This window comes from Argopecten irradians, chromosome 13, assembly GCF_041381155.1.
Source record: "Argopecten irradians isolate NY chromosome 13, Ai_NY, whole genome shotgun sequence".
NCBI classification, from domain to species: domain Eukaryota; kingdom Metazoa; phylum Mollusca; class Bivalvia; order Pectinida; family Pectinidae; genus Argopecten; species Argopecten irradians.
In genome coordinates, this window is record NC_091146.1 from 31,216,450 (window position 1) to 31,238,489 (window position 22,040).

The following is a 22,040-nucleotide window of genomic DNA, read 5'->3' on the forward strand; positions in this document are numbered from 1 at the left end:
CAGACACAGTGTATGTGTAGCATACACCAACTGGGTCCTGTAGTATCAGTATCATATTATATTATATATTAGTAAAAGTTTCACTTTTACAAATATTAACATATAATCGATGTATTAAGAGTTACTGTGAACACTAAGGCCTGTTAGGGAGCCAGATAAAACTTAAATTTAAGTTCAGCATAAATGACTATTAATTTTCTATCTATACTTGCATAGCTTACCATCATCTTCAAGAGTGACATCATCGAGTGTGCAAGAACTGTATTTACTAACTTCTCCGGAATCCAAAGCAAGAAGGAATTTCCCAAGTTTGGCCACTTGGATAGTAGACTCTGGAAGTCGATAGAATGATCTATGGACATCAATGTCATGGCCCATGAATTTTGCCAATTGTTCCAAATCATTTCTGCCAAAATTCATAATCTGGCTGACTGTTGCGATGTGCTTTCTTAACTTTGTCGAAGTAACATTTTCAACTTGTTTAACCCCACACAATCTAGCATATTTTCGTAGTGCATCCGATGCCCTGATTGCTTTATTTGAGCCGTAGTTCATCCTTGCAAATACATAAGGGTTGTCATTGCTAACTCCAACACTCTCCCTAGCTTTTAGTAGCAAATCAATTGCTTCTATCAAGTCTTTTGTAAGCAGCACTGGGACCCTACGGCCCTTCTTTCCACGAATTTCCACCCTTTGGAACAGAGAGCACATTTTCTTTTCCATTGGTGATAGGGAATCTTCAATTTCCTTGATAGGGGCATTATTTCCACTTTTTTGCTGATATGACTCAATAGTTAGTCTCTCTGCTTCACCACCTCTTCTTCTATTAAACATTACAAGCTTTACCAGTGCAACTTCTGACAGTTGAGCATACACATTCTTCTCAGGCTTTGAGTTTTCTATTCCAGTGCTCAGAGAAGCTGAAAGTGTCTTCAGTTTTTCCTTCACTAGTGTTTGAAGTTTGGACACATCCTCTGTTAGAGGGAGAGGGGATGGCTTGTTCCATTTTCCTGCTTTTAGGGTTGTCAGTGCAGCACTGGAAATGTCATTAGGCCACATTAATTCATGGACAGAAATGAAATTCTCTGCCTTCTTTCGCTTGTCGTCATCTTCTTCAATCAAGGCATTTGCCTTTTGAATCAATGCACATTTCTTAAGGGAATACCCTAACTTGAGAGCCAATGACGGATTTCGGTAAGTGTTGGTATCCTCTTCATATCCACATAATCTTTGTGTACATTTGAGTGCAACAGGAAAATGACTTGGCTCAATCAGATCTTCCATGGTTGTAATTTCAGATTCTTCTCTGATAGTAATAAGTAGGCGAGCCATCTCTCTCATTTTTTGTCCAATGTAATTGTACATGTGTTCCAGATGTCCATGTTTTTTATATAACTTTTCTCCAAGTTTGGTTATGATTGTATCATTTCTGGCTACCAATGATATCTGATCTCCAGACATTCTTTGCAGAATGTTTGTCTTGAAGCCTTCCGATACCTTTGTTTCACATGGTAGCAGATCAGCTGCTTTACTAAATACCTTTCTATACTTCTTTTGATCCGAGTCCTTCCTGAACTTGCATACAGTATGATGTCTCCAGAGCTCTGTCTTCATAAAGAAAGCTAAACAATACTCACAAGGTAACATTTGTGATGCTTCTGTTTCCTCAGTCACATTTCTCCAAGGTACAAGTGTTCCTTCTCCAGAATTTTATCACTTCATAATTATGTTTATAATCTCCAGCATTTCTAAGCTCCTCTAATGCCAAGTTTCTGTCTTTGGAGTGTAACGGGAAGCTTAAGATCCGCTGTACCTTGCTTTCAGATCGATGTTGTTTTGAGAAATAATGCTTTCTGATATTTGTACTGCTTTTACCACAATACATACAGTAGTGTTTTTTGTCCCACTTCCTTTTATTTCCATTATGAGCCATTTGCACCTTTACACCAGAGTTTTGCTTCTTTTTCCCTTGTTTGCTATTAAGCATAGGAAACACTTCTGATTCAGGATTGGAATCACTATCTGAAACCATAACCTTGCTCTTCCCATCACTGTTACAATCATCTGTTCTTTTCCTTTTGTTGTCTTTCGTTTTTGATTTACTGATGGATAGTGCTTCTCTCTTTATATTGACTTCATCATGATCAGTATCCAGCATCTCATCATCTGAATCAGGCAGAAAATCAGGATCATTTATCTCATATGTGTCAGCATCTTGGCCTCCAAAATCACCGTCACTGCTACAACATCCAATACTATCCTTGCCTTTATCTTTCATTCCACTCATGGACAGTGCTTCTCTCTTTATATTGACTTCATCATGACCAGTATCCAGCATCTCATCATCTGAATCAGGCAAAAGGCAGCCTCCAAAATCATCAGTTACAACATCCAATTTCCTTGATCTTTCATCCACTCATGGACAGTGCTTCTCTCTTTATATTGACTTCATCATGATCAGTATCCAGCATCTCATCATCTGAATCAGGCAGAAAATCAGGATCATTTTTCTCATCTGTATGACCATCTTGGCTTACAAAATCAGCGTTGTTGTTACAAATGTCAATACTCTCCTTGCCTTTAGTTTTCATTCCACTCATGGAGAGTGCTTCTTTCTTTAAATTGACTTCATCATGATCAGTATCCAGCGTCTTATCATTTGGATCAGGCAGAAAATCAGGATCATTTTTCTCATCTGTATGACCATCTTGGCTTACAAAATCAGTGTTGTTGTTACAAATGCCAATACTCTCCTTGCCTTTAGTTTTCATTCCACTCATGGAGAGTGCTTCTTTCTTTAAATTGACTTCATCATGATCAGTATCCAGCGTCTTATCATTTGGATCAGGCAGAAAATCAGGATCATTTTTCTCATCGATATGACCATCTTGGCCTCCAAAATCAGCGTTGTTGTTACCAATGTCAATACTTTCCTTGCCTTTAGTTTTAATTCCACTCATGGACAGTGCTTCTTTCTTTAAAGTGACTTCCGCATTATCTCTATTCTGCTTTTCCTCAGTTTCATTCATTTCATTGTCACCAGTCTGATGCTCCTTATCAGTGATGAGATATTCAGTTAAATCCTGCACTTGGAAGACTGTGATGGAGTCCAATAACCAATCATGAGACACTGTTTGTAATCCCATTGTCATAGTTGTCACTGAAACAATAATATGTTTGTTTATTCAAGATATTAAAGTACATATTTTGAATATCAGAGTACATGAAAATATAGTGTTTTCAATTACCTTATCCCAATACCCCTATTGTACATGTACATGTATCATCAAATAAATATGTAATGTATATAAGGGCTAGTCCAACATTGTCTGTGGGAGAGATGGAATGCATTTGTATTAAACCCTAAAGGATTGTAAGGTTAAACCCCCATTTTAGTAGTATTCACAATCAGTATTTTAATATTTGATGGATGGTAGAGAATCTGGAAAAAAGCTTACCACCGCTAACACCTGTATGATTTTGGCGCAGTGATTAATTAAGACATTTGGAAGATAATCTACCAAAGTTGAACTGAAAACGAAAACTTCAACCAAGTAACTGAAGATGGTAATCCAAAAATTTTGGAGTGCTCTCTTTACACAATTATCAAACATGAATTAAAGTTTACAAGCAGAAATAGACAAATGCCTTTTGTCTAGCAAATGTAATTTAAAGGTTATGTCAATCTTTGAATTTGGTGACCTTTTGCTTACCTTGCTTCTTGTCATAGTCAGATGTAAACTCATCAACACATGCCACGGCGAGTTGTCGACTTTCAGGGGTCAACCGTTTTGCAGAATCTAGCAAAGAACCACCACAAGAAGTTGCTAGATCTTCAAGATCATCTGAAAGACATTTTATTTGGAACATCAAATAATCAATTAACACTGTCATGATGGGCATTGCCTCTTTATATGTTATGAAAGATAGGTATCCAAATATTTCACATAATCTTGACTTCCTTCAATTACAATGTAAAAATATCCATTTAACCAACAAAATTTGAAATGTCTGGTGCATTTACTCTCCAAAGGCGATGTTACTGGTTTAGAAGTGAACAAATGTAAAAAATTACATACTGCAGTATTGTATCAAGATGCCAATATTTTTGTATTCACTACACATAAAGTATTATAAATTATGGGTTTTTAAATACACACTACAATTGGTATATTTTATAATGATTGTATGTTTACTAAAGGTGCCATGTCATGTTTATAGAAATAATTTTGACATATGTATGCCCTGTAGTGCATAAATAATTAAAGGTAGCAGAAGTAAGCAGTCTCTATCTTATTATTAGTCATTCCTAGTTAGCTATATTTGTCAGTATTACTGGTCTGTCTGTAAAGTGTTATTGAGTTGTTAATTTTCACTTTTGATTTATGTTAAAAATGATATAGAACTTGTAATACAAAATATATATAGTACCTGGTTAGTGGTTAATATGACCTTTCATCATGCAGTTTACCTTTTGATATGTCACATGTTCTTCCGTAAAAATAAATTTGATAGTCTTTGAGAAGTGGTGACTCTGCCAGTCGTGAAATCTTTGGCCCATAGTGCTTTTTTTCTGTGACAGTATCTCCAATCACTTCAAAGTCCTCCTTTAAAATAGTAAGACATTTTATGCAACACATCACGAGAACATTTTCAGGAAAATAAATAGCATATTTTGGTGACAACTTCAACCTTATAACACCAAAATAATTACAACATTATGATCCACCATGTGTGTATTCTATGGTGAGCATATAGGACAGTACTCCTGACAAGTCAGCAAGGGCCTCTATATAATATAGAAATAAAATGACCTTCATCTTTAGCCAGTAACTGTCATCAGTTGACTCATCTTGTAATTCTTACCAATTTTGTATCACAATGTTATAACATTTTATCAATGAAAAGATGTTAAATTTGACCTTGACCTTGAACCACAAGATTTCGACCTTTGACCTCACATATAAAATTCATAATGTGAACATAATTAACAAACTTTCAACATAACGCGTTAATGGATATTGGTATTATTAGCCAGAGCCAATATTTATAGATGATGGACTGACAGATGGACAAATAAAATGATTACTAAAAAGGGCACCTGTATGATTAATGGACCAGGTGTATTACATAGAGGTTCCTCAACAAGTGACTGCCATTGTTTATCATGTTTATCAAACTTGAGTTAGTTAATTTTGAAATTTTGAAAAGACACGAGCTTTAGCGAGTGTCTTTTTTTAAAATTTGAAAATTAACTAACGAGAGTTTAGATAAACATGATAAACAACAGTCACGCGTTGGGGAACTTATTTATCCCATAACTTTTACTCCATATTTATACCGTGATGACCATTTTCTCGTCTTCATTCAGCGAAACTTACGCTGTACAAAGTAGCCCGAAGTTGAGAGCCAATCGCAATCAAGAGATCTTGGAGTTGACCAATCAGAGGGTCCGTAGGTGTTTACACACTGGAGTGTGTAAACATAAACGATAACCAACTGCTATGGAATTTATCACATGGGATTTTGATTGTGAAACATGCATAGTTATGAGATAAATAACATTGCAATACTTCTAACCTCAGGTAAAAGATGACCAGCAGACACACTGTCAACTATCCACTGGTAGTCGAGGAGCCAGCACTTCTTAGCAATACTTTTGAAAAACTTCAATGTTCGGTCACAAATGCGACTTCCCTCTGGATCTACAAACATGGGAAAAATGAATAATTGACAAAATGAATATCAGATTAAATTCTTTAGAAACAACAATACCAAACTACATGTATCAATCAAATTTCTAATTAGCAATCTGTCTGACATTTTCATTTTCCTAATTTACAAATTTGCTAATGAAAATCTGCACTATTATTGGTCTCAAGAGACCTAAAATTAACAGTTCAGCTACACTCCATAACATACAGTGCAAATTTTTATGGTGCATTGCACTATACTGATATACCAGTAGGGAGAGATGTTTTCTCAACCAGGGTATCATTATCATAGTCATCTATAAGACTTCCAAACATGTTACTGGTAAAATGACATCCTCTGTCTCTTGATTATTGAAAGATTATAAAATATCTGAATTATGTTACCTTAAAAAAAAGGTGAAGGTTATTCAATTGAAAAACTGCTTAAAAATATTTTCACAATTGTGATGATGTCTACCCATGTACAATATAACCTACCAGTCTTTATTACAACATGTGTTACATCTTCTGTGAACACTTCGCTCATTTTTGAACTGTTATTACAGCAAAGCTCGAGTATATTTTTCTGAAAATAACAAAAAGAAATAGTAGATTAAAACAAAAGAGGACTAGTGTATCAATCAACTGGCTATTACAATGATTAAGGCAAATTAATTATTACATTTCTACGATGAAAAAGACTTGCAAAGTATTTACTTTTATTAATCATTTCTCTTAAAACTCTGTCAAGTTATTGAAGGCAAAATAATTTGAGACCCAATTTTGAGATACCGGCCCGGCCTTTGTCTTCTTCATTCCTATGATAATTTAATTGATCAAATTTTATATAAATTTATCAAACACTTTATGAGTAGTGGTTAATTAATTCATACATTCGTTACTTTATTACTAGCAGCGATTTAAATGAAATATCAGTGACGACAGACAGACGACAAACGCCAGGCCATGACATGAGCTCTTCGGCCATTCGGATGTGCTGAAATTCTACGAATGTATTTTGTTTAGCAAGAAAATTTATTATACCAAACAGAACCTAAATGAAAGAATCTCTGAACAAAGCAACAACACACTTGGTTAGATTTGGTCTTCATTTTTGCAGCCTGGTAATGTAATTATACGGAAAAAACAAGTCAATACCATTTGATATGATGCGATTTCATACCTTTTTGTCATTAGTTAATCCACTTGGACAAATTACAATGCTAGGTCTCATCTTCCGTCTAGCCCACTCACAATCTTGAATAAACATATCACGCATCTGTGAATCCTTTATTTTTCCTGAAAAAAAAAATTCCTGTGTATTTTTTGCATCTTTTTGCAATACTGATAATTTATACTTTGACATGAATTCTAGCTACTAAGCTACAGATAAGTTGACATGATTTTTTTTTTGGTTTATAGTTGTGTTAGTTTAACGTCCTTTTAACAGCAATGGTCAGTTGAGAATGTGCTAGGTTTGTTGGTGGAGGAAAGTCCCCGGAGAAAAAACATCGACCAGTGTCAGTAACTGGCAAATGCCTAAAATGGGATTCAAACTTGCAGCCCAGCTAGATGTAAAGGACTTGTGATAATTTGTTTGGACATATCTTAACCACTTGGCCACTGTGACCTCATGATTTCTAGGCTTTAATTATAATTAATTAATTTTCTTTACATACTTGCCGTCTCATTCATCTTAGTTTCATTCAGATGAAATGGTTTTACTTTCTTCCTATTAAATGTAAATCTGCAATGTAAAATGTCATTGTAGTACATAGTAGATGTTTATGTTTTTTAAACCAATAAAACTATATATACCGGTATAGAGAATATCTTTTTTTGATAATTGACTAAATATTGGCAATATTATCAAGTATGGTACATAAATGATGTGTTAATTCTTACTTGCTTTACAGTAACTGACAAAAGGTAGTGGTACAATGTATAATTAATAAGGGTCATGTGATACTTTCAGTTTTGTTTAAAGCGTTTATTAATTAAGTTAAGGTACATGTACATGTAAATAATTATTAATATAAGCTAGATCATATAGATGTTTACTACAAGTTAACTGAAACTATATGTTATTTGTGTGTATACATACTCATCGTCGTCACTTTTAAAATAGACAATAATATTGTCAGTAGAAACCCTTCGGACAACACCTGGCCAACCATCTGGGTAACCTTTGATATTTGCACAAACCACATCACCTGAAATACCATGAGTACATTAATTTATACCAAAATGCAAATGTAGTACATGTAGTAGTAGAGATGTATCAGGGGTGTAATTTTTTTTTTAAAGTCACTAGCCCCGGGCAAGTAGCGCCCAATCATTCACTTGCCCCACATTAAATTCTAATCCCCCCTTCCCAAAAAAAAATTATTTTTTATCGCAGTACTGTAATAACTAGAAAATAACAAATCAAATCTTTAGAATTATCTCATAAATATTTCTAATTCTATTTCACAACATATTATTATAAGAAAAATAAAACAATTAATTTGCAGCATTATTTGCATTTTTTAACTTTCTTTTTTGTTTCTCTATTATTTTTTTTTTCTAAATTCCCGAATTCCGGAAACTGGATTCAGGCTCCATTATTAGTTACCAAATGTTACTTCCTACCTTGAACCGAGATAGTTTTTACAGAGAAAAACTGCTTGCTTACGTCTAAAAATAATGGTTAGACAACTTCTAATGTAAGTTAACTCTAAAAAGCATTTCTATGTAACTTAAATCGATTAATTATTGTTTTTATCAGCTTGAATGTCTGAAAAACGTCTCTGAACTGAAGATGCCCCTAGCGACCTAGTTATACCCATTTCAATTTTTTTTTCATTTTGTGAAATAAAAATTGTTTCTAATCCCAAATTATTTGTTTTTAGTAATTAATATCTTAAGCAGATATGTTTACACATGTATTTAGTTAAGAGTATGATATAGCATGAAACTTGGTGCAACAGAAAAATTATGTCCAGAAATTCACTCAGCTGTCCCTTGCCCTGGGCAAGGATTTATAAGTGAGAAGGATTCGTCACTGTCTCCTATTACACTACTAAACACCATGCGAGATGCCTATGAATCCGGAATAAAAACCGTTTTTTCTCAACAAATATTTGTCATATCAAGTCAAATGAAACACCAATGTAAAGTTAACAAGGACATAGTCATTCAGATCCCCCGCCAATGGAGATATCAAAGCTGAAGTAAGTTTGATTGTGGAGACTTATGTGTATGAAAAAAAACCCAGAAAAAAAGGAAGTTGAGCTAAAGAAAGATGGAGTATAATACAAGTAGAGCGGGGCTGTAATTGTTGAATCAGGTATACAGCCTTGACATTTATATTAGGGTGGAGTTTTGCAAAGTAACATTTACCATTTACCATGATATTTTCAGCAATGTTTCCATGGTAACGGAAAAAGTGCAAAAAATGAAAACCTAAAAATAGCAAAATTAAGGTACTACTAGACCATAAAAAGAATGTGTCTATAAAGTTTTGTGGAAATATCTCTGCTGGTTTTAGAGTTATGCTCTGGAAATGGACCTGCTACAAAAATATGATATTTTCAGCAATGTTTCTATGGTTAAAGAAAAAAGCACAAACAGTGAAAACCTAAAAATAGCGAAAGGCACTACTAGACCATAAGAACAATGTGTCTATGAAGTTTCATGGAAATATCTCTGCTGGTTTTAGAGTTGTGCTCCGGAAACGATTCTTACACAAAAATATGATATTTTCAGCAATGTTTCCATGGTTACGGAAAAAATGCAAAAAATGAAAACCTAAAAATAGCAAAAGGCACTACTAGACCATAAGACCAATGTGTGTATGAAGTTTCGTGGAAATATCTCTACTGGTTTTAGAGTTATGCTCCGGAAACCATTCGTACGGACGGACGGACGGACGGAACCCATTCTTCGTTGGGCGGGGGATAATCAAATTTCACAACGTTTAGTACTTGCTTTTAGGACGAAAGATTTAGAAGAAATGTCTTAAATTTTCGTTAAAAAAATACAACAGCTCATGAAATGAAGGCCCGCTTCGGAAAGTAAGACGGGAAGCCTGGCACCCGCTAGCTACATCAAAGGCTGCGCTGGCGGATATCAAAGGAAAATCAGTCGTCGCTCAGTGCACAAACACAAAAGCTCCTGCGCCGCACTTGCCCAAAACCCAGTGTGACTTATCCTTCTCATATACGTCCTTGCCCATGGCAAGTAAATTTTTACACCTCTAGATCTGTATATTTGTTTGTTTGTTTGATTAATTAACGTCCTATTAACAGCTATGGTCATGTAAGTACGGCCTCCCATGTATGCGGTGTGTTGCGTGTATGTTGTGCTGGGTGCATGTTTTGGGAGACTGCGGTATATTCATGTTGTGTCTTCTTGTATAGTGGAACTGTTGCCCTTTTTATAGTGCTATATCACTGAAACATGCCGCCGAAGACACCAAGCAACACATGTGAGTGACGAAACATATTATTAAAATATACATATACTGTATATTAGTTACACCAGGTTTTGATTACTGTAGCTATAAAAGTGTTCTACAAATGTATTATTGGCAATTTAGCAACCAATTTGGTTGCTTATAATTAGATTTAAAAGATAAAAAAAAAATGTGATATCATATTATATCATCATATTGCATCAAGGCCAAACATTTATTAACTTAGTTTAACTTTGTTGAACCAAGGACTTATAAATCTATGGTTAAACTTATTGATACCAGAACTTTGATACGTACCAATTTTATACTGATTCAGATCTTGTCCCTTTTCAGTTGTCTTTTTTCTCCTCATCATCTAAAAAATGCCAAAAAATTATATTTGGAATTAAAAAATGTACATGTATATTATACATTTGTATCCGAAATAAATAAATAAAAAAAAATAATCAAGATAAATAAATAAATATTTGGAAAGCAACTTGTAGATAGACAATGCGGAATTTACAGGTTATGACTTGCATATTACATTTGAGTGCCAACACAAGTAATCTTATTGTATTAACTACTGAATTCGTTAAACACCCATGAATGAAAGAAGTAAAATTGTTTTCACTGCCAAACAGGAAAAAGTTGAATTTATAGACCTTAGGAAGTAGACCTTGATGAAAATTTTTTTTGCCCAATGGTACAAAATTCACAACTTGCTCTCGTCATTTTGTTGACAGGAAATGAACTCAGAGTGAGACCAAGCATTGTTCCCTTTATAACTTAACTGGTGTTTATCGATAGGTTTTACTCAAAGCGGTCATATTTACTAATTATCTAGAATATTATTAATCAATAATCAAGTTTCCATATTGGCCCTGTTGTCTCGGTCTATTACATTGGCCTTCAGCCTACAGCCTGACATCGGGCCAATACAACAGACCTTACAAAATTGGCCTAAATTACAGGGCCAATATGGAATTAGCCGATTAATAACCTATATAACATGAAACATCCTACCGTGACATGTCCCCATGTCTGTCCGTGCGTTGTTAGTGGGACACTTCACACTTTTTTTTAATTGTTAATCAGAACATGTCGTATTATAACGTGGTCACCATGATGAGTCTAGAAATGTGCCGAATGCTGTGGTGTGCATTCGATTGGCACGCTTTCAATATTGGCCCAGTTTATCTCGTATTGGCCCAGTTTTGTTACAATACTATATTGATGGAACAGTTTCTCATATATATTGTTACCAATATCGTGAAAGTATAGTTAAAGTTTTTTTATTTTACATCAGAAGATGCCTAATGCTGGCTATCTGTGAAAACCGCCAAGTGTTGACAAATACATTATTTGTATGCAGGCTACATATTGTAAGCTATTCAGAAAACAGCATGTTAAAAGCTGAAGTACTCTCTTCCCCTGCTAAAACACTTTTAAATGAGCTTATTATACATATGCATTTGAAGCCTAAAATATAATCATAAATTTTACATGTTGTTGAATATGTCTCTATCCTCTTCTTTCTCAACTGAAATACATTGCATCCTTATATATGTACCAATATAGATGTATAACCCGCCAGTGCGGATACAGAATTTGTCTTACAAAATCATAGAAAATGTCTGATTTTGCTTCCCATGGGGTATGTCCTACGCGCATCATGCAGGAAATTATGGTAATGTTAACTCGGAATATCCATATTGGTATTGTATTTTTATTCATTATGGTGGGGTATCCAAGATTAATATGCTATATATAAGCTAGCTTGTTAAATATTGGCCACTCCGAGTTTAATACTCAAAATACTGGCTGCCATTTCACAGAATTTCGGTTAGTGTAAGCCTACAATTCGGTAAATAAATAAAAGAATATGTGTGCATGAGACATAATTTTAAAACCAAGCCAGACTCATGTTTTTAAAGTGAAACTATGTTTTTACTTCCAGAGGACTGAGATTTAAAAAAAATGTTTAAATTAAGCGTATAGGTTCTCAGAAAGTGGCAAGTGATAATAACGACTAAATGTTTTAAATGTTTTAGTTAAAGAACTTAAAAGCAATACAATGTATTTTTTCCATACTGTAGTACTGGGCCTAGTACACTATAATAATAAAATAAGCACCCCCCAACACCAACACCAAACAGCTTAAACCTCGTAAAGATCAGACAGCAGCATATTCCGCGCCTTACCGGAATATATATTTACACATCTGTATTTCAAGCCAATGTTGTGACAATAATGAGCGAACTTAAGCATTGATTGGAAGTTAAAGAAATAGACGCTGTATCTTTCGTAATCTTCGGAGTAATCCAGTCCTTTGAAAACACAGTAATTAAGACTTGCTATAAAGTCCTTAAGTTGGTAAAAGATGACATATCCAGTGGCACGTTTCGTAGATAATGCTCTTTCTGCCATGTTTGTTTCAGAAATTGTGAATTACAATACCTCATGAGATAAGTAAATAATCTGAATGGCCTAGCACTCACCTTCGTCTTCTGTCTTCTGTCGCCGCGATGGCGAGGCTGAAGCGTTCATAGGAAAAGGCGCGAGGATGATGAAAATCACGATGGCTTCCGAAAGTTGTTTTGGCGGGAATTACCGAGTGTGTGTGTCATATGCAGCTGTTGCATCGATACACCTCGTGTATGGCGACACACTGTGTGATGACTTACGAGTGGTGGAGTGAGGTATACCCTGAAATTTTGACTGCACACTCATTATAAAGTTTGTAAGCATATACCGAGGTGGCCAAAGTGAGGTAACGGGAAAAAGTACCTCGCTTTTTTTTGTTACCTCACTTCGTGGTTGTGTAGTCAGGGTCAGTACCTCATTTTGTATTGTAAACCAACACACACACACTCTCTCTCTCTCTCTCTCTCTCTCACACACACACAATCAAAATTAAAAAAAAAACCTGGATTGTAATGCAAAGTAATGTTCTGAATACAGGTCCATTGTTTCTTTTTTGAAGGAATTTGATTATTTAGCTTGTTCCCCTATTGGGCCCCACATTTTCTGCATGGAAATATGGTTTATATGCATGTAGAGCTGTGATTAATTTTTATAATTTTAAATTAAATTTGAAGTTTGTTTTATTATTTTTAGCCTTTTGATAGGAATGTATGCAAGAGATCCAAAAGGGATCTTGGCGTCTACCGAAGAATGATCTGTGTCTGACAATGGAAAGAGGGGTCTTTTCTCTGCTTTTCAAAACTTTTTTCAAACATACTACATATAACATTTGAGACAGATCGCTTCAGTACTTTCTGAGAAATAGCAGTAACAAACTTCAAATAACAAAGTCCAAGATGGCTCCTTGGCAGCCATCTTGTTGACCGATCGGTCCCAAAGTGCAATATGCACAACTAGGGCACTAGGGGAACCTACATATGAAATTTGAGAATGATACTTTCTGTACTTTAACATCAAAATTCAAGATGGCTGCCTGGTGGCCATCTTGTTGACCAATCGGTCCCAAAACACAACATGCACAACTAAGGCCCTAGGGGAACCTACATTTGAAATATGAGACAAATCCCTTCAGTGCTTTCTGTGAAATAGCGATAACAAACTTTAACTATCAAAATCCGAGATGGCTGTCTGGCGGCCATCTTGTTAACCGATCGGTCCCAAAACGCAATATGCACAACAAGGGCCCTAGGGGAACCTACTAATGAAATTTGAGACAGATCCCTTTAGTACTTTCTGAGAAATAGCGATAACAATAATTGTTAACGGACGGACAGAAGGACGGACCACGGACGAAAAGCGATTTAAATAGCCATCATCTGATGATGGTGGTCTAAAAATATGAAATAACTGAATTATTTATAAAAACCCGTTTTTAAGACATAATGAGGAAAACTACTTGTGTTAAAACACAAAAGTAACATTTTTCTCCCTTAACATCATTAAAACAATTTAAAAGAAAATTTTCTATCCCAATAAATTTGTCAAAACGAATTTTTATACAGTATTAATTAAGAGACTTGTAACAGAACTTTTGGAATGCAGTGTATATGACTATAGTTGCAATTTAAAGGATTTACCTCTATTTCCCCTATTGGCCTCCCTCCTGTCCCCGGGGGGTCAGTGCCAAAATTTATAGAAATTCTGTTCCCCTTCCCCCAAGGATGCTTCTGGCCAAAATTTGGTTACAATCCATATAGAACTCTAGGACTATTAGCGATTTAAAGGAAATGTTGACGCACGGACGACGGAAGGACGACGGACGCCGCACCAAGACATAAGTTCACTGGCCCTTCGGGCCAGATGAGCTAAAAATTTACTTCGAAATCCGGGAAGTAGTAATCTGACACATGCATTTAGCAATTTTGTGCTCTTTGAACGAGATGACTATAAAATAAATGATTCTGAAAGCTCTTACAAACAATTTCATCCACAAAAAAATTACCAAATGTTGACATATCCTTTATGAAACCGAGTGAGAAAAAATAAGATACATTTTGGTCAGATTGCCCTCCAACAAGCTTGTCCTTTGTCCAAATTTACTGCCAAATCCGGAAAGTAGTTATTTTGATTGGCGAACACGAAATGGCACCACAACATGACACCTAATGGGATGTTTACGTATCCTTCATGAATTTGAGCGAGAATAATGTTATGCATTTTGATTAGGTTGTCCGCCAGCATTCTTCGTCCCTAATTTTCCATGGGTCTAACATCCTCAACACACACACAACTGTCCCCCTATTGTTATAGCGGTGCCGCCTCATGACTAGAACCCCTCTAGTCAACACTCAATACCAGGAACATTGAATGTGATTCCATGCTATCAAGAACATCCTATACTACAGGGTGACAGGCCTGTTTGTTGCAGCATTTGGATTTTCCCGGGTCGGGCCCCGGCCTGGGCACGTTGCAATATTATGGGAGAAGGACAAATTATTTGGTAATTTTGTTTTACATCACAAAAAAACACCGTCAGGGTAAGCATTAAAGTTATCTTTATTATATATTCATTAGTTAATTGACCAGATTTAGAATATAATACTCTTTCATATATAGATATGAAAGATATTAAGGATATTCTACCCGAGGGTCATAAACTGTTGTAAAACCCGAGGCTCGACGAGGGTTTTATAACATTTTGTGATCCCGAGAGTAAATATCCCTATCCTTCATATCAACATATGGAAGAGTATTTTTCTCTCATACCTCGACGTTTTATTGCAATTTCACTACTATAATTTTACGCCATTTTGAAATAAATCCTAAAAAAAACCGCGACTGCAAGTCAATTATCCGTACATGAAAATATGCGTGATATTTTCAACGCAAACCCCGTTGTTTGTTACCTTTAAAGTAAATCCTGCCTATTTTCAAAAAAAAAAAAAAAAAAAAACTGGTAAAAGTGCACCGAGAAAATAGTTATTTTGTTGACGGTGTAACGTCACGAGGCTTTATTGCAAGGGTAGCCATGCAACACACCTTAAGGCGACATGAGTGTATTGCCCTGGACCAGCCAGCCAGTATTACACGTGTAGCTATGGGAGAAATATCTATATTGCATTACTTTCAAGTTATACATCAATCTAGATCTCAGCTAGAGTTCACTCTACTGAAATGAGGGACCGCGATGAACCTGGGAGAAATTGGTTCGAAGTTTGAGAAGTGGATGAAATTCATAAATGTATATTGTAGATGGACATAATTATATTTTTAAATTGTCTTTTGTAAATGTATAATCCTACATGTTCTTCAATGAAAGCACAGATTATGATCAACTGACATTCAATAGCAGCTGTCAGATGTAATCAAAGTACTGAAAGTACTGAGACTTAAGCCTAAAAAAACGTTACAAATCAAGAATTCTGATTTGCATTGGTAACATAAATGATAAATCTCAATGTACAACAGCATGGCCATCAATTGTTGTCAAATTGCAATGGTAAAGAAATTTTTTATATACTTTTTTAGAGTTAATTTTCTATTTCCTTCTACTCAAAAAAACCCAACATGCGTTATGCAATACAATAATCCAAAAAACATTGCAATTCCTTAGATAAATGAATTTGATATTGGTGTACATTATATCATACACATCTTGTAAATTCCCAGTTGGACAACTATAAATTCCAGGTAAAAGTGTTGTATTATAAATGCAAGCACTCTATCATAAGATGACAATTTATTTCATTATAGATAAACAAATAGCAAATCACAAAGTAGGGTCGACCATGAGTCAATGATTTATAAATATTTCCTTCTCTCTTTCTTTTGAGAAAATGGCAAAAAAATGTCATTTGTCACTCCAAGATTTTGTTATTATGTGTACCTTGTATTTATCATATCCTTTAAATCCCTTTACGGCAATCTTCAATTTACTCTGACAACATCAATTGGATAGTATCCTATATATAACTTATTCGTGCATATGCATATTATTTCTTTCATTCCTGCATATTTAATCGATATTGATTGAAAGGCTTTTTTGTATCATTAGCAATGTCAATAAAGCTAGAGCGCATCATGAAATTTGCCTCCCTCCAGTTGGTATTCATATTGACTATGAATGCCAACTGAGAGCCAATGCTTATATTAATATTTACAACCTAAACTCACTCAAGGTTATCTGTATTTTACACAAAATCATAAGCCATCTATATTTCAAATTATTTTGTAAATGTTGAAAATATCAAAATACATTTTAATTTGCATGTATACTTTTCAAGCCATCATTAGGTAATAGAAGCTTTTTTTTAGGTATTTTTATTTCAACATACGTATGTTAATTTAACACTGTTTGTGTCCGTTTTTATCATAATGATGGAATTCAGTCTGTTTTATGAAAATTAGATCGTGGTTTTAATCTAAGAAGCATGCATAATTATGGGGAATAAACACAAAGAGTAAATTCTGCAATCATAATTTGAATAATAATAAGGTATCAAACCATGAAACAGTGTCTCATTAAATTCAGTGATTTCATTCTGATGTACTGAAAATACAGTTTCAGTGGGTTTTTTTTATTCATATATGATTTTCATATGTATTTGAGGAAAAGGCAAAAAAGATGATTTCAAGGCCATTAAATTAATCATAGAAATGATCATGCCGCACAAGTATATATGGATTTCATGATTTTAGTGACACCTCCAAAGTTGAATCTTTGTTAAGCTAGCCAGATGCAAACAACATATTTCATTTTGAACATTAGTTTACATAAATGTTAGAAGAAATGAAATTGTAAACCATAATTTGACTTCATGGTCTGAATGTATGTACTTGTTTCACTTATAACCATAGATGTAAATGTAATATTGCCACAAATGCTAATATAATTCAAAATGATTTTTAGTTTTAATTTATGTCGATTATATGACATTACAATGGTGTAAGATACACCATTCTGTTTTTACAATTATCATTATAGTAAAAAAAAATAATTTTCTAATGATAAATATATGACTAATTCATAATAAAAACATTAAGCTGTTAGGCAGATTTCTATTCCCCAGAAAACAGATACTGTGTATTATATGAAAATTAAGCTTAATTCAAAGCTTTGTGTATCTATCAGCAGTCAAATGTCTTGTGACCGACTTTGATATAGATTATTTCAACAATATTCAACTGATCACAGAAAAACCATATATATGTTTATTTGACATTTTTTTATCAAAATTCTTATAAATAAAAGAAAAGATTTTAAAATAAAGAAAGCAAAAGTCTTATGTTCATTAAAAAAAGTTTTTTGTACTACACTCTTGTGTTGCTCACTTATGTATGCAAGTAAAACCATGCACACATAATGGCAGCCTTATATTGTCTTGAACCTCAGGTCTGTTTTCAGAAGCATTATTTAAAGTACACAGAAAGAAAGTATGATTAATTGATTTTTTTTAATTATAACTTTTAGGTCTATAAGACTTAGATAGCAAGATCAGTAACAGAGATTATGTGTTTACGTTAGATGGGGGAGTCACCAGTGTGTATAGATTGTGTGGACAGCAGTCAGCTGGAAGGTAAGGTACTAGCCTAGCTGTGTATTAGGTGCCATTACACACATGCAGGCACAGGGGGAGTAGGAGGGGGGGGAGGATTGAGATGTAGTACACAGTATAGATCAACAGCATTTAAATTAGAGGAGAGGGGTGAGATGTAGTACACAGTATAGGTCAACGGCATTTAAATTAGCTGGTCAACGGCATTTAAATTAGCGTGTCATAGGTCAACGGCATTTAAATTACTGAGTTGAAAGGTTACTGAAAGTAGTGCCTATGACTCAAGCCATACAAATGGCTTAAGTCAAAAATCCTTCACAAGTTTGTTTGTATTCTTATTGTTTATTTATCTTTAGGTAGGTTTTAAAGCCATGCGCTTCAGTCCATAGTTGATTGGTACATGACATTTTAACTGTATATTCTCAAACTATTAAAGTTTCGTTCATAATATAAGGACAAGTTTATGCTTATATTCGATGTTCTCAGGCTTGATTGCCACATCTCAACACCACGTCTTTCCAATCAACTTGCTTGGGTCTTTGTTGTACATTGTTTTATGATAGTCATTTAACATGTCTTCGCCAATATCGTCATAACACTGGTTCTGATGAGGGATGTTGCAGTAGTCTAACGTGTCGATGTCTGTGGTGCCGCGTTGTTGTTTCAAAGTCATGAGAAGATCACGGAGCCTTCTGACAGCCGCTGGGCGGTTACGAGGATGTATGCTCGCCTCCTCAAACGCTTTGATGGCCTGTCTTGTGTTCCCCAACAGTTGGTGACATATGCCGAGAAGATTATGTATGATGGGATAGTGCACACCGTAGATATGGTTAGTCCGGACAGCCATGAGATCGTCGAGGATTGTTTGGGATTGGTCAATGTTACCGAGTCTGAAGTTGGATAATGTGAGAAGAAACAGTGCATACGGTAAAGGTGGTAGTAGAAACGTTCCTTTGCTCATTCTAACCTCGACTTTTAACTCTTGAGGATACAGATTATATCTTTCCGCGTCCACCGCATAAGAAGACACAAAGGAGCGCTTCGCTTTCTGTAGCAGAGTATATCCTTTACCACACATTTCTTCTCTGTATTCCTCGTTAGGATAATTGCTATACAATATAGCCCTTTGTTGGCATGCGCGCATCACGTGGATCGCTACGTCAGAGGCTTTGTGGTAAGATCCCGCGTTGTAATAAAACGTTGCTAGAGATAATAACCCAAAGCAGACATCAGTGGCAGACGACAAGTGAAGTAATCGTTTGTGTCGTCGGATGTGTCTGTAGGCTGCCTTGTTGCTGATACATTTTGTCCGAGTCTGGTCTGCCAAACTCTTAATCGAGACGAAAGTGATGGACTGAAAAAAGTACAACACAAAAATATCAAGCAAGTTTTCGTTAGCACAATTCAGGAACATTTTGTTTATAAGGTTTAAGGACGGTACAGTTTCTAGATGTTGATGTCTAAATATTTGAAGGTCAATCCAAACGTCTGCATCTTCAAGGTATTCACGCAACCTTGAGTCACCTGGGATTGGATACGACGAACGACTTTCCTTTAACGCTCTATGTAAAGGCCGAATACTAGGACACTCAAACACACAGGTGTACCCTATACTCTGATATCTACTCAGCACACGGAGTAGTCGTATCCTGTTGTCACCTGTGACGTTAGGCAGGAACATATTGTGGGCAGGCACGAAGTAATTTGGCAGATATCCGGTCTGAACACTTTCCAATAGTATGGTGAAACAATACCAAAAACACTGAATAAAATTCTCGTCTGTCCATAACGATGGATTCGAATGTTCTATTGCGAGAAACACTATTGTCTTTATGAAGTAGGAACAGAGCAATCCTTCAATCCATTGATGACGTTCAATACACTCTTTCAGGAATATTTTCAATAAAGCATACATTTTCAATTGAACATGATTGAACGACCATACGAGAACTTTTTCACCACGTGAAAATGAAATTCGTCATTGCATTGCAAAAAGATCAGAATGCTTGTCACCTATTGAAACAACGTGGCAGCCATATTTAACGATATCATCAAGATATCTGGGCGGCCAAACACTATACTTCGTACGCTTACTGAAATCATTCAGGTCATATGGCCATGACCGGCAGCGAAAACAAATCGCATAATCAGTCTCTATATTCCCAAGATCAAAGGATGAGCATGGTCCGTGAAGATAGCTATCCGGCAATTGCATATTTCTGCAGTGGGCAACACTCGACAAATACCGGGATCCATTAAAATATGTTATGGCGTTCAGGACGTAGAAGGTATCAACCACGCCACACTGGTAAAGTCTGAGCATTGTAAATCCAGGCCTGCAGTTCGTTTTGTCCATGACCAGAATGGTTTTACTGACATTTCTCGCTGATAACTCGTCGTTTGGCTGTACAACAATCACTTCTTCAATTACCATCATTGTATCTTGATCTGAACCAGCTAAACATAACCCTTCTGACCTGGAGCCTGTACCGATACACTTGGTCACTCCGGATATTCCCATCCGTGCCACGTGTAGATACCCCATCAAACGCCTACATTTAACAGCATTATCAGATCCGATGGCATGCATATGATCAAGATGTAGCGACAAAAACCTGGACACCTTCCGCGAATTCATCATCTCTCTATCGCTGTCTAAAGCCATCTTTGGGAAAGAAGTTAGGACTGTTACCCTGTAACAGAGAAATGTTCGTTGTAGGTGTAAATGGGCATTGGCGTGGCTTGCTTGAATTTTAAACTGATCTCAAAATAAATTGGGATCAATAGCATAGCACATGAGCTGGTAATCACGAGACTTGTTTGCTTGAGAAAAAGAATCATTCGCCCTCTTCGGGGTGAGGCAGGAGATCCCAATCCTCGGGATAGGACTCTGAAGCTGTCAAACACTCGTCATAGCCTCAAACAACAACTTAAGAATCCCTCGGGCTGAACGTCTCCTAAAAGGGATGAAAGACTCTATTAATCCCACTCTAATGATAGTTATCTCAAGGTTGAGATTCTCTAATATTTCACTCCTAAAGATGTGGACGATTCTATTTTGTATTTGCATATTACATTAGTTATCTGCCCTTGTTGGTAGGTATTGATTGTGACGTCAAATTGTTCGCGAGAGTAACGTCATACTTTTCGGAGAAAATTACGTGAATAACTCTCACAAAATAATGACGTCGTTAATCGTTACCTACTCGCAAGGGAGCTAACTCTGTAATATGCAAAGACGGAATTGCAACCTCATCATATGGCATAAATACATTTCCTAAATAGAGAGTCAATATTATGTTGATAAATACTTTGAATTAGCAACTACCTCTTATACAGTCAATACAATGTTATCTAAAAGAATATGCGTTATGAAAGAAAGGAGTCTGAAGTTGAAAGCCAATCGGGATCAAGAGATGAAGGAGTTGACCAATAAGAGTCGCCGTATGTGTTTATAAACTGGGATGAGTTAACACAACCGATAACCATCTGCTATGGAGTTTATCACATGATTTTTTTCCCTTTGTGAAACATGCATTGTTATGAGATTAACAACAGTAACAAGAGGTCAATGACAACAACGCAACTTGATGTTGTCACAACGACGGCGACGATTATCTAATAGTGTCAATTTATTCTTACCTTAGGTGGAGTGAAGGACGTACATGACGAGAAGTCACTCGGGGTTTTAGATGAACACGTCGCGAGCGCTTTGAGTTTACGCAATGACCGTAACGTTGGGCGACGACTTATGGTAGCAATTATAATCGGTCGCTTCGAATTCGCCTGCCATATTGTTGCCAGTAGAGATTCCACATGGTTATAAACAAGAGGCACAGAGGGCCTGTATCGCTCACCTGGATTTAAGTTTACCTGATCTGAAGTGCCGGTGTGCTTATGTCATGGCGCGGCGTCCGTCCGTCAACATTT

At 35.7% G+C, this 22,040-nt stretch overlaps 3 protein-coding genes across 3 annotated transcripts; all 3 read right to left on the reverse strand.

The window, feature by feature from the left end:
• Positions 1 to 198: 198 nt before the first annotated feature.
• On the reverse strand, positions 199 to 1,332 carry LOC138305804 (uncharacterized). The gene has a single exon (XM_069246070.1). It carries the CDS (start codon positions 1,330 to 1,332, stop codon positions 199 to 201), a length of 1,134 nt encoding a protein of 377 aa, XP_069102171.1.
• A 334-nt stretch (positions 1,333 to 1,666) lies between these two features.
• LOC138305805 (uncharacterized) lies at positions 1,667 to 12,992 on the reverse strand. Its single transcript, XM_069246071.1, has 10 exons — positions 10,447 to 12,992; positions 7,798 to 7,906; positions 7,373 to 7,440; positions 6,877 to 6,992; positions 6,192 to 6,279; positions 5,581 to 5,705; positions 4,472 to 4,607; positions 3,714 to 3,845; positions 2,417 to 3,160; positions 1,667 to 2,367 (listed from the first exon to the last, which is right to left on the reverse strand). Exons 1-10 carry the CDS (start codon positions 10,502 to 10,504, stop codon positions 1,667 to 1,669), a joined length of 2,277 nt encoding a protein of 758 aa, XP_069102172.1. The 5' UTR covers positions 10,505 to 12,992.
• A 3,143-nt stretch (positions 12,993 to 16,135) lies between these two features.
• Positions 16,136 to 21,062, reverse strand: LOC138306263 (uncharacterized). Its single transcript, XM_069246673.1, is given in 1 exon segment — positions 16,136 to 21,062. A coding segment is annotated over 1 exon segment (2,163 nt). The 5' UTR covers positions 20,776 to 21,062; the 3' UTR covers positions 16,136 to 18,612.
• Between the last annotated feature and the right edge of the window lie 978 nt (positions 21,063 to 22,040).

Excerpts from the sequence above, each read along its gene's own strand:
- LOC138305804 (XM_069246070.1), bottom strand. The coding sequence starts at position 1,332 with ATGGCTCGCCTACTTATTACTATCAGAGAAGAATCTGAAATTACAACC.
- LOC138305805 (XM_069246071.1), bottom strand. The coding sequence starts at position 10,504 with ATGATGAGGAGAAAAAAGACAACTGAAAAGGGACAAGATCTGAATCAG. Across the intron at positions 6,280-6,876 it reads GATTAACTAATGACAAAAAG|AAAAATATACTCGAGCTTTG; the intron begins GTATGAAATCGC and ends TGTTATTTTCAG. Across the intron at positions 4,608-5,580 it reads CTGGTCATCTTTTACCTGAG|GAGGACTTTGAAGTGATTGG; the intron begins GTTAGAAGTATT and ends ACTATTTTAAAG.